The sequence below is a fragment of the Neodiprion virginianus genome, chromosome 1 (genome assembly GCF_021901495.1).
Source record: "Neodiprion virginianus isolate iyNeoVirg1 chromosome 1, iyNeoVirg1.1, whole genome shotgun sequence".
NCBI lineage: Eukaryota > Metazoa > Arthropoda > Insecta > Hymenoptera > Diprionidae > Neodiprion > Neodiprion virginianus.
This window is the reverse complement of record NC_060877.1, coordinates 23,345,283-23,358,765: the sequence shown is the minus strand read 5'-3', so window position 1 is coordinate 23,358,765 and position 13,483 is coordinate 23,345,283. Positions and strand designations below refer to the sequence as shown.

Sequence of the window (13,483 nt, the reverse complement as noted above, 5' to 3'; positions counted from 1 at the left end):
TCGAACGTCTAGGGGCGCTGTAAGCGCTTATGAAGAAGTTATAAAGTCATGAAACGTGAAAATGCGAGCAAATTTAGCGGCGCTAAATGATAAAATCACTGATGCATGTACATACTGAGACTATATCAGCGGATAAAACCAATACTGTCCTGTACTGGTCAATATTTTGATACGACAGTAATTTCCACTCTTTTTTCAGAATGATTCCATTCGTGAGTATGCAAACCAAAGGATAATTCCGACACGGGATTTAGTGAGACGTATGAATGCGATCCCCGAATATGTAATTTACGTCTCTTGAATCCTGAATGTGACAGGTATTCAGGTACGTATGTGACCTCTAATGAACCATCAAGTGAAAAGAGATGCCTGCCGTTGATACTATGCTTCAAAAAATACAGAAGATGCAAATTTACCAGCTGTGAAGTAACTATACTTTCTGACGTGATAGAATAACAATGTTTTCCATTTCATTCTTATTTTAGGAGAGTAACAATGACGAACTTTAATATCATGAAATCCATATTGGTCAATGGCAGTGAAGAAGTTTCAAAAATTAACCTGGATAATTGCACCGAGAAAGGTGATAAATTTCGGCCAAGAATTCCAGATGTAACATCTGCTCTTGCTGCATCTTTAACTACCCTATTGTGTCGTAGGATCTCTCCGGCCGCACACCAGCGCTATTTAGTCAGAACAAATCTCATTGTACGTTTAACCAGAGTTTCGATCTAATTGCAATACTGGGTGTTTTTATTTGGACTCGCATCGATCTGTTTCAGTTCGAATCAATTGTTATTTTTTATGCACTTAAAATATTGATCAACCTAGCTTGATCCACAACTCATAATAAGGTCTTGAGGAGTAAATCAAATTTGGTAAGCTATCGAACAGTACAAAATGGCAAATTTAAGTCTAAATATTTGACAGGTTTATATTAATTTATTCTCCGAACTCCAGGTAAACAAAAACTTGAGTTCTTGATTAAGCTGACTGATCAATCAAAACTTCGCATAAATTATTCTTTCCTTTCGTTGAAGCAGATAACAGTAAAGTCATTCTAGAATTCAAATGAGCCAAGTCATTTTAACACTAATTAAAAATGGCCATATATGTGTAATCTGATTTCGTTGTTTAGTTTCATACTTACATACTTATTACTAAAACACTGCCAGATTTTACGAATTGTGACAGATAGTATATTTGACAATAGTTTTAATTTATACTACTGTAATGTTACATGAACAATCTATCCTAGTAATACAATACTGCAATCGGTCTCTGTAATAATTATTTGTTCTTGTAGGAACAGTTACGCGACTGGTTACGAATTAATAGCCGCTATGAACAGATGCACTCATTTACAGATGGTGAAAGGACTACAAAGTTTGCCATAAATTTGGTGGAGAAGTACCTGACGGAAGATTTTATTGCTAAACAAGCGTCTGTTGGTGTTTTAGTTAAGATAGGATTTGTCTTGATTGATATGAAATTAAATATTCCAATATTTGATTTCAAATTGGACAGTATTATAAATAGAATTTTGTATTTGGATGAAACAGATGATAGCAACAGATTTTTAAACACTTTGACTGAAAAATATGACAGTCTATCACTTGCCCTGAGCACAATCGAAAATATATACATTTGCAGATCAACCAAGCTAATCGAAATACCAATTGTAGATCTATTTATGTTATTCAATGCTAATCACTCAGAGGGTAGTCTTGATTCAGATATCATTGAGAAGCATATGAATCCTTCCATCAAACATTGTTCAGATGATGTAAATTGCAATCAATTACTCAAATATAGCTCCAAATCGCCACGCATATTTCAACTACTATCCAGCGTAATGAAAGAAATGTTCGCATACACGAATTGTAGTGAAATGTGTGTTAATTTCATACAATACGTACTTAATCACATAAGTAAACTTTGTGATGAGAAAAAACAAAAAATCTTAGATCTTTATCCAAGAAACTTACAGTGTGCTGTTATTCTTGTAAGAATAGAGCCTAATTTACACACAAACAATTCCAAGGAGTATGTCATTCAAATGCTAAAACGCATTTATAGTTTAAATAAAGAGGAACTTTTAATATTGCTCAGCCACTTCCCTGTATGGCTCAAAGAAGTCTCAAATTTGGTACCTTATAGCGATAATCCTCTGTCCAGGTGACATCACTTTTCTAACTAACCAGTATCACACAGTGCATAGGCCGATGTGCGGTCAGTTAAACATCGCTGCCAAATCAATGGAATTAAATATCTTCGATGATAACTGTACACTACCACAAATATAAGATATGTAAATGCTGCAGTGCTAAAATAAGAATAGGTATCTGAAACTTTAACAAATTGAAAATCTGCTTATGGATAGTATGATATATAAATAGAACTAGTTCGCATAATTTGTAGTAACTGTTCTTATAGTTACTTTACCACATTTTATATTCAAAGCCTGAACTTTTTAAAAATATCACTTGTTATAGTTAGGTTACGTCGAATATTTGAATAAGGATTATTCCTCATTATAAAGTTGAAGCCTGTAATCGACCGCCAATACGAATTGTTAGAAATTTAGTAAACTAATTCTCAAATTTTGTAATTTTTTTGATCCGCGTTTCGGTATGTTGACATAACGAAATTGAACCTGGTATCTTTTTTACGCCTGTCCATAAAGTAATGTCCAAAAACAGATTACATACAGTCAACAATTCGAATTGTGAGTGGTTTCAGGAAGAATATACAGATTAAAATTTGTAAGATTACTTTACTGAGGAATATAGTGTGAAAACGTCTGATGTTTGGCGTACTTACTTACCGTAAACCCATCTCATGTATTACAATCAAATAAATTAAAAAGTTAAAGGTATATACATATATACCTTTATATTTTTACTTACATTAGTAAAAAGTCATGTTTGTCCGTACTGATGTGCATAAATTTTACATCAAATTATATTTAAAAATGACACACATTGTTGTTCCGTCAAATACCAATGGTACTGATACCATTTGTTAAAGGGAAGAATTAAACACATAGTATAACCATACATTAATAAGTACGCAAAGAATGTCATACGTATGGATGTGAATTATTGATCTGTAAATACTGAGAGGACCATTGTACTCAAAATTTGACAGCTTTGTGATTATGCAATTTAAATGAAATGGTATATGATGTAAAATTGAACATAAGTAACATAGTGGTTTAATTGGAATAGACTTGCTGATTGTACGTCCAGTACATGTGGAAATTGAGCATGTTCAATGACTGTAAATGTTATGCACATACGAACGACTAAGATTTCTGACATAATTATTTTCTAAGTTATCATATGGCATTATGTATGAAGTGTCCAAATATGAAATCAAATGACGTAGAACATGACAATTAGCATGTAAGTTTCCTCGACAATATATCGTCACTCTGTAACTTTCGTTCAATTTTGAATTGCATAATGTGATAAGATCAATTTTCTGTAACTGCAAAGATGTGGTAAAATTTATGAAATCATCTAAGTAGCACTAATGTGAACTCAAATTAAGTTATGTAAATGATTTTCCAATCGTAATTGATCATTAATTATGCAGTTGAGGCATAACATATCATTATAAACTAAGTAATATTTTTTTTCTGCATACTTGGTCTGAATGTAGATAAATTGGTATTGAAGCTGAGTCATGACAATAAAATACCTTGTTATCGTGAGATTTATTAAAAATTGAATGAAGTGTGTTCCGAATATTTCTAACAATATAGGCATCCGCGATATGATAGGTGCAGGTCTTGGTATTCTCTACCCTGACTCTCATAGGCATTAATGAATGGCTTATTACGAATGTTGCCATGATTATGGATAGACGATGATACAATACATATTACGACACTAGAGAAATCAAATGGTTCGTTTTATTTTTTTTTTTAGGTATATTTCAAAGTGAGACATCCATTACATGGCAGTGACGAGCTATTTTTTTCTACAAAGACCATCATTCATTTTTCTGTTTTCCGAAGTAGTTGTTTCTCATTACAAACTGACATGTTACTTTTTATGCCTTTGGTGTTAATCAACTACTGTCATTCACAAATACACCGATTTTAATACAATATAACGCCATAAACGAATATATTTTCCATAGAGTTTCATAAAGATGTGAATATTCAACAATTATGTGACAGGCCAGAGCTGTGAAATGTGCACAGAATATGTGTCTTAGAACATCTATCGTCTATACCAACCAATATCATTCAACTTCATAGATTTATATTTATTTGTCTCTGTTTAGCATTTATATTATTTACACTACGTCGTTCACTTTGGAAATCGGTACATTGTGCTTTTATCGCATTTCATTTTATTCCAGAATGAAACGTTTGTTCGCTTCTTAAAGCCCGTTGTGCTGAACTTCTTTTACTTTAAAATACCCACCTACCTGTCGTCAGTTTCGATTAGGATTTCAATAGGCATATATTATATAATTATTTGACTAGCAAATTCTTGCTTAATGGCAACTTTACCTTCAATCAATTTTTTTCTTTTCTAACTACATCAACACTTGAAATATGTTATTTATATCTCCTCGTCATCTAATTTTTGGCAAGCTATATGACCAAGGAACTTGGACTAATTATTCATTGGTGTTACTTTGACTGCATTTACTACCATAGTATGTGTAAATGTTATTTAGACACGCTTGCGCAATATGGCTGGTAATAGCCATACTTCTGCACTTGTCGAACTTGAATTGCACATTTCAATAATGCGTCTGATTACATCAAACTAATAAATGTCAATTAATTTATTTAAATAGCGTTATCGGTAATAGGGAATAACAAAATAGATTTGATTTACCATTAAACTTATTACGGTAAATAATTTTAGCGGAAATTGATAGGATTTATAATTTATAAATCACAAGAACGGTTTCAGCCTCAAACGACACACAGAAATTTTCCCATACGTTTAATACCGAAAAGTATGTAACCAATAGATGCGTCATATACTAAGACCGAGCTATTAGAAACATGAAACTAAAACCAAATGTTAGTAAAATTTGATATCTCACTATCACAAGGGTATCTTGTATAAAGTGTAGGACACACAAGCTATACCAATTTTGATTCCTCAATATTGAAATAAAATTATACATCCAAGTGTAATATAATGATTAAATATCTGTGCTTGTTATTTTCGTTCGGAGACGAGTATCAATTATTCAACACCCAATACAAATAGATTCTTTTTTTTTCAAATATACTCCTACACCCAAACTATACGCACGTAATTATAAAAGATTATGTGTAATCTATCATTTTTATCTATCTTCTATTGTGTTGTAAACATTTACTTCATTCGTATTTACCATACATTTTTGTAGTACTGATATTTTTCCATGGTGCCACATTAATTTGCTACATAACATACAGCATCATCAACTTATCAATTTTTCAATTTGTTATGAATTGAAAATAATTAGCTTCAATGTTCAAATTCGATGATCGAGTTAGTTTATTTGCTCTATTTCATTCACAGCTTGTAAGATGTTGAGTTTGAATCGGTTAGAGAAATTCTTCATCCTGATCATATACGCCATTGAAGTACTCAATTCAGTCCTCTTTTTTTTTGTTGTGCGTTTATTTGAGCAAAACATATTCTACATGTCGATGCAAAATGTTATATTGCAATATCATTTTGAATATTGAATGATTCAATATTTGAATATTTGTCTGTCCATACAAGTAAAATATGTTTTATTTCCCTGCACATATTTTTGCAATATTGGAATTTTTATTCAGTTGCTTTAAATAAGGTATAAATAATTCAACAGGGAGATGAGTTGGTCTACTGAATTCTTATAGCGTATCATATATCAATCATGATTCCAGGTTGATATAATTTTTTGGAACATTAATTTTAATATGTTAAAATGAATGGGTTATCAACTCGTAATGTTACTTCTTTTGGAAAAAAAAAGATTTCAGAAATACTTTTACACTTGATATGGATAACACGAAGAAAAATTATACTACGTATATTTGAAAGTTCAACGTATACATTACCAGGATTCGATTAAAAGAACCAATTGCCCAGACAGTACAAAACGAAACTCAGCAAAATCATGACTAAATGACACTTTACGATCCGTTTTATGTATGACGTCTAAAAGTTTAAAAAAATAATTGGATGAAGCCCAAATTGCTATGCATGGAAATAAGAAATAATTTTTTCTCTCGCCATTGGAGTTACGGAGTTAGTATTTTATAAATATAATCCATATAGAATAAGATATGAGAAGAGTAAACAAATTAATCTTGACTTCGGATTGTTGGCTGAGAATTGGTGGAATGGCTTGTATATTCTAATGAATAAAGTTAGGAAGTTTTGCATGTTTCACAAAAGCACAACGTATTTTGAAAATTGTTTGAAATGCAATGTTGAACATGTGCTTTGTTTTATTGATGCAACCGTCTAGCGTTTGATATTAATTACACTGGAAAATTCAGAATCTAAAACAAGTTATACAACATATTTTATAGGATTTCATACAAATAATTAGTGTTGTGATAATGAGAATGCAAGTAGAAAACGAATTACGTAGACATATATTTTAATAATCAATTACACATAATTTATATGCAAATAAAATCAGTGAAAATATATAAAATAAACATCTTTATTGAACCATGCTAGCTACAGAACTGAACATGCATCTGTGTCCTGCTATTGAGAAACTAAACAAGATACTGCTTTTTGCCATATACCTTTTCCATAATACGGCATTTAATAGTTGTTATTCGATTGGTCCTCAGATAAATTGAGGAATTACAATATGTACCTGGATTTTGAAGTTAATCAGTAATATCTCCATGCAATATTGCCAATGTCATATCTGTAGTGAATGCTACAAGTGGCTGATTGATCATGATGATTGGTTGCAGACATAGGAAAGGGGTTTGTAAAAGATGATGTCTCTTTACTTATAAATTTATGATCCTACCAATTTCGGCTTTTGTTTGTCACAAAGCAAAGAAACTTTACAGTCTAACTTGAATATCATTAATTTCGCCTCGTAAGAATATAAATAATAGCTTGACTATCATAAAGCTGGATTTGTTTTTTGTTTCTTTTTTCTTTTTAACAAGCTGCATTGTCAGCAGAAACATTCAAACTCTTCATGTAACCATTATCGCTGTTAAACAAAGCCATAATTATAACACTAAATAATTAATAAACCATATTCATTGTATTTCAATCTTACTTACTGCCCGTGAATTCCGTAAAGAAATCTACCTTGACGAAATAAATTTGTTGGAAAATTTTCTGGTCATGCAGATTATTGTGAATTTCTTAATCAAAAAAATAATCTGCAGAATAATGTAAGATTACATTATCACATTGAAGAGACTAATTATTTTTCACGGAGAACTAAAATTGACTCAGTCTCTCGAAACAATATATCATTGACATCAAAGTTGTACATCATCATTTGTTTGTTTTTATACCAGGCTTAAATTCATCAAAGCATGGCAGTTGAAAATCTATAAATTATCAATAAGATGAGACTATTGAATGGATATGGAAGGAAACAAAAAGAGCAGGGTTCATGTGGTTGTGAATTAATAATTTCTGCGCTACCTCCGTCAACAACTCGACTACTTTGTCATTTTCATGAGCATCAGTGTTTAAAGGTCAATTTTTACGCTCTAGTGCTTACAAAAACTAACCAATATTCGCGTACTTGAAAGGAATAGTACTTTTTACTTCAACTATCCCCGTCAAGTTTGGTATATAGGAATTTTTATTCGATCCATTTTTGTGAACTTCCATCTCATTATCAGAAAAGCTAGTTGTATTCTCATGGAAGATTGAGGGATAAACTGATGATCGTGAAAGCAAGTCAAGTATAGATGTTGACTCACGGTTAATGGATGTGACAAAAGTGGTATGAAGTGCCAATGAATTTCCAATGCTTTAGGGCCTCACAGTGACATTTCACTTTTGCTTTTTGTTTTTTAATTCAACTGCAACCTGGTGAACAAATAAGCATTACATAAATACGAATGATTATTAATGAGACAGTGTGGGAAATTAAAATCTTAGAGATACAATTATAACATCAAATATGCATGCACTGGTTACGAGTTCGTTCATTTATTGATCTTTATTTTACTTCAAAAGTTACATATTGATGATTTGATAAGAAAAAAGCAATAGCATCTAAGGACTTTTCTGTAGTAATAAAATTTTCAATTCAAGAATTTACACTTATAATATATTTTGGTCGCATCGTGTACACATAATACATTCAAATATCATATATATTGGTTTCTTTTTTTCATATTAGAAATTCAATCTACACGTGGTTACGCATTAAATCAATCAAAATGAGAGTTAAATTGCATAAAATAAGGAATAATTTCAGTTAGATTTTAAATAAGAAATGCATGAAATGTATTTAAATTTTAAGTTCCATTTAATTCACCCTCTGTCTCAACGAGCTTTTGGACCATGATAGTTGAGTCTGTATTATTTCGAAAAAATAATTTTTCTGCACTTATAAACAAGATTCAACAATGTTTTAGTATTATGTTATAACTTCTTACGAAATAAGTCCTTATATGGTTTACTGTCATCTTATATCGTACAAGCATACTCCCATGCACACACACACATAAACATGAGTGAAATTCACAATGCACACTGCATGTTATGTAACTCTTGAAATAAGAAGATATGACGGCTGAACACCCTGTAGTATTAGTCAGTTTCATTATTATTGTTGTTATTATTGATTTTCTTGTTTTCTTATATTTGTTGCAAGAGTCAAGTATCACATAACAATAGTTCAGTATGGCAAAAGTATGTCACAATGAGTAATCGTTGTGGTGATTTCATATTCATACCATCTAAGAGAGGCACAAAATTATTTTAAACTATTAATATTTATAGTAGATGAATACTTGTAACAGTGTACTAATGAAGAAGTACGAGTTTTTGGGTGATGATATCGTAATATCGGCGTTTCACAGCTGCAGAACATAAAACAGATGATAATTACTTATCTTTCACGATAATGATAATGATATGGGTGTGTTTATGGACAATGCATATGGACATTAAATGGGACTAAGAATGAAGCGAGCTGAAGTAGTTGTATATTGAATGAAATAAAAATTAACCAAAAACAGAGGATAGAGAACGTTTTCTCTTGCAGATGCATTGCTGTTAGCGAGTGTTCGAGCCATCGAATTAACTGATAGCTAGCTACTTCTTACTCTATTGTCGGTAAACTGTCAAGCAATAAATTTGATCATACGATTAATTACAGTGCTACATTAAAAGAAAAGAAGTGAAAATCCGAATTAATTTACAATTTTTTTTTTGCAGTATTAAATTCCTATGGTAAATTATAAATTTGTGAATTGTAATATTAATTTAAGTGGCCAGCACTAAGCTACCTACCTAATTACTCAAAATGAATTCAATATTTTATAATCGAATTCCTTTATAATTATTCATAATCAATTAATCAATTAAATTAGCTTACAATAGAATATACAGCGTAAAGTTATAGTAGCTAATTATTAAATCTTCCAAGTTAATATATTATAAAAATATTTAATTTCAAAGGCAATGTTAAAAGAGTCTCTGTTTTATTTTAACAATCAAAAGAACCAGACATTTGATCCAGTGAAATTTCATCGAGACATAAAATAGCGAAATAAAATGGAGGCTAGTTTTGAAATTAATGAGAACAGAACTCATATAATTTTTTTTCACCTTTCTCAAGATTAAGTAAAAACTTGATGATAGAAACGTTGAAAATATAGAACGCTTTTTAACTTTATGAACCATCACACATGGAGGTGACGATTTTCGAAATTTATAGCTTAGTATTTGTAATACAATATAAAGATTATCAGCCATGAGTTTGAAAAACTCTTTCTCATCTCATCCTCATCATTTTCGGTTTATTCATCACACAATTTCCAATATGTGTCGATTTAAATAAGCAATAAAATGATAACTAACGCAGTCATTTTATATTGTGTTATCATACCAATTCACCTGATCTTTTTATATTGAGAAACAGAAATAATTATATTCGTCATACGGATTCAAAAGTAATCTATCCTATTGCCAAATGAATAATAATATTCATGAATATTTGTCTGATATTTCTTATACACGTGTAAACATCTTTGACTATAAATCGTGATAATAGTAAACTGTAAACTACAGCGGAGTTCAATTGAATAAAAATTGAATTTCTGATAGATGATTCTCATGCATATCAAAACATTGTGAAATATATGAATCATAATAACAACAGTTGATATTATTCATAACTTTGTTTGCATGAAACGAGAATAAAATAAGATACGTTTTTCAATAAACAGTAACACACTATCGATTTCATCATTTTCTGTTTTCTTTTTTGCCATTTTTTTTTACTTTTGTTCAATTTTTTTATTTATGATCTTTGGGAAAAGATGCACAATTTTGTAACGAGATATACTAGACCAATAGTCTATGTGTCGATGTAAACTATGTCTTCATATATTTCGGTATCGCTACCAGATAATCGCAGAGAACAAAAAGTCTACGGCGACCTAAAGTGAACGAAATTTCATATTACTTCAAGTTAATATTATCATTACCAGTTCTCTGTGTTAACATAAAACATTTGGATGGGACTACGATCGTTTCAATTATTTTCATAATCGTCTAACAACTACTCTTGCTACAATTTCGACAGAGTTTCGTATCATCATTAATTACTACTTATCAGATAATTGAGGTGATGACAGATTGTATGAATTCTATTCAATCATTTAGCCAGGCATTCAAATTATGACGTTTATACCTTTAAAAAACAGAGTTTAGTTATTGCGTCACTGTCATGTCAAAAATTGATAATTTGTATAAAAGAAAATGAAACTACGTGCACCTTGAAACAAAAGTGTTACAATGTCAAAGAAGCAAGGAGGAACTTAAGAAAACTTAGAAGCAATTAAATCAATCGATAACTATAATTAAACTTAAGCATAAGCCTACTGGCGCTACTGCCATGTAATCCAATAATAATAATAATAATAATAATAATAATTTATTATTATTATTATAGTGTGTTGACCGATGTGAAAAATCTCAAACAAAAACCAGACTACTTTCTAATGGCGACCACTATATGAAAATTATATTATTATTATAACTATCACGTAATAATATAAATTTTTAATAAATGTAGCAATAGTAATATTACTTCAGTAGTATTTCTCACTAGACACGATTCAACATATAGAAAGTTTATCGTTATTATCATTTATAATTATTATCTTAAAGCTGTCTAAGGACTCTCTGCGTGGCAGGAGTTAATTTTGTTTATTTTTATATTAATTTGTTTTACATGTGTGTTTCAGAATTTAATGTTTGTATTTTCTTCCTGCATTAGTTTTATTATTTTATTTTTTTGTTTTTTTATTTTTCTTGTATTTTTTTAACAGGTATCTTGTCCTTATTCAGGTAGATGTTTGTTACTGCTTAGAAATTTGTATATATAGTCATAGATCACAATGTCATACCAGCTTAGAACTATCGATTCCAACTTCTCATGGCAACTTTCACTAGCCAAATAAATTTCATTATTTTCATGTTATCGAATTGATATTACCTTTGGTAGTAATAAATATATATATTAGGATGGCGCAAAAAAAAAAAATTCGATTTTTCATACTATTACCCCTCAAAACTTTACTTTTGTTAAAAAAAAAAAAAAAAAAACATCCTTGCACCGGCCGAGCTCTGTAGCTCAAGGAGAAGCTGCTGCTCATTGGACAGTTATAATTATAGTAGCTAATTGACGTCCGTGTCGAACTTTGTGGGAAAAAAAAACTTACAGACTATTAGGATTGTATTGCGAGTTAAAAACAAAATTTTCATCTAATAAATAACTTTTCGTATTGCACAGTTCCAATTGCTAGAATTTACTTAGAACTGTGCAATAAGAAAATTTGTTTAGTAAATTAAACTTGTGTTTTCAATGTCAAATACAATCCTATTAGTCGAAGTTTTTTCTTCCAAAAAGTTCGTCATAGACGTTAATTAACTGTTTTAATTAAAAATGTCCAATGAGCGGCAGATTCCCATTGAGCTACAGAACTTGGCCGGTGCGAGGATGTTTTTTTTCTATCAAAACATAAGTTTTGAGGGGTAGGAGTATGAAAAATCTTTTCTTTTTTTTTTTTTGGAGACATCCTAATATCTATATATATATTTATATACCAGACAACAAGACCATGCACTGCCTATCTTAAATTTATGAATACTTCACATTACATCAATGAAGAAATGAAGGAACAAAGGTACACAATATTGTATGGTAGCAGCTTAATTCAGGTCCATTTTCCCTACATCTACATTTCCACCTTGGCATGATTCTTTTTACTAAAAGGTGCTGTCACAGTTTCGCTTAGGGTCTTTGATTTAGAGCCATAAAAAAAATTTACGCAAGATTGTGAAATTATGTCATGCCATTATCATTTGAATGCACCAGGGTTTTAAAAAAATTTTTAATTTTCCCTATTGTTATTTATGATTTCAGTATGCGTGTTCGTTTATCCGTTACAGAAAAAACTGGAAACTGAAGACAAATTTAACTTATGACGTTTCAAATCATAATATGATGTACCTAAATACGTTCCAGTGAGAACCGGAATGAGTTCTGCAGAATGGAATTCTTTTTAAACGCTGTTGGAAGTAAGGAGAAAACAGTTTCACCTTTCAGTACTCTTTTTGATGCTCATAAATCAACAGCAGGTTATGTATAATTATGTTTCGAAAAGTTATTATAATCTCACGTTCCCTACAATAGATCAATAAATAGAAGCATGCGTCTGTCGAGAGCAATTAAAAATGTTCAAGAAATATATAGAATTTGATCGAACTAGAGTGTATTAACGACGAGCTTTGCAGATATCACACAGATGCTAGCAGCATGGGTTTAACACTGTATAGACAGGGTAATGCAAATTATCAGAAGTGGGTCTTTGAATGAGAAAATTTTAAACACGTATTAACCAGAGAAAGCAAAAATAAATAGGTCATGGTATTTCCTTTTTCGATTAAACAGAAACTGGCGAATATACAGTAAGTTTAAAACTACACAATATGCCCATGCCCATACTCATGCTAACGCATTTCTCCATATTATGAAATCAGTGAAATTCAATTACTCATAACACTTGAAATTATCTTTTTTGACAACTACGAAAAAATGCAACCTGATTATTTAGTGTTCACTCTCGAGGGTGGACTTGAATCGAGCTTCTACTGTACATACAAATGTGATGAAATTTATTCTTCAAAATAGTGGCATGTATGTCAATGAAATTACCAGGAAAAAAACAAGCAATGTAATTTTCTGCGATTGAAAATGCAGAATAAAAATAGTATTTAAACACATGTATAAC

General features: G+C 30.7%; 1 protein-coding gene across 3 annotated transcripts; it reads left to right on the top strand.

Annotated features, from left to right (window-relative positions):
* Nucleotides 1-8,535, top strand: LOC124298444 (uncharacterized). 3 transcript variants are annotated; one of them, XM_046750474.1, is made up of 4 exons: nt 1-19; nt 200-325; nt 486-708; nt 1,307-8,535. In XM_046750474.1, the coding sequence occupies exons 3-4, from the start codon at nt 496-498 to the stop codon at nt 2,180-2,182; spliced, it is 1,089 nt and encodes a 362-aa protein (XP_046606430.1). In that variant the 5' UTR covers nt 1-19; nt 200-325; nt 486-495; the 3' UTR covers nt 2,183-8,535. The 3 variants fall into 3 exon arrangements, with proteins under 3 accessions (XP_046606430.1, XP_046606419.1, XP_046606439.1); XM_046750463.1 differs by having other exon boundaries at nt 2-107; XM_046750483.1 differs by lacking the exon at nt 1-19 and having other exon boundaries at nt 26-325; nt 486-583.
* The last annotated feature ends 4,948 nt before the right edge of the window (nt 8,536-13,483 follow it).

Bases quoted from the DNA above. Each gene is read 5' to 3' on its own strand.
- LOC124298444 (XM_046750474.1), top strand. From the start codon at position 496: ATGACGAACTTTAATATCATGAAATCCATATTGGTCAATGGCAGTGAA. The intron at 709-1,306 runs GTACGTTTAACC...TTGTTCTTGTAG, and splicing joins TAGTCAGAACAAATCTCATT to GAACAGTTACGCGACTGGTT.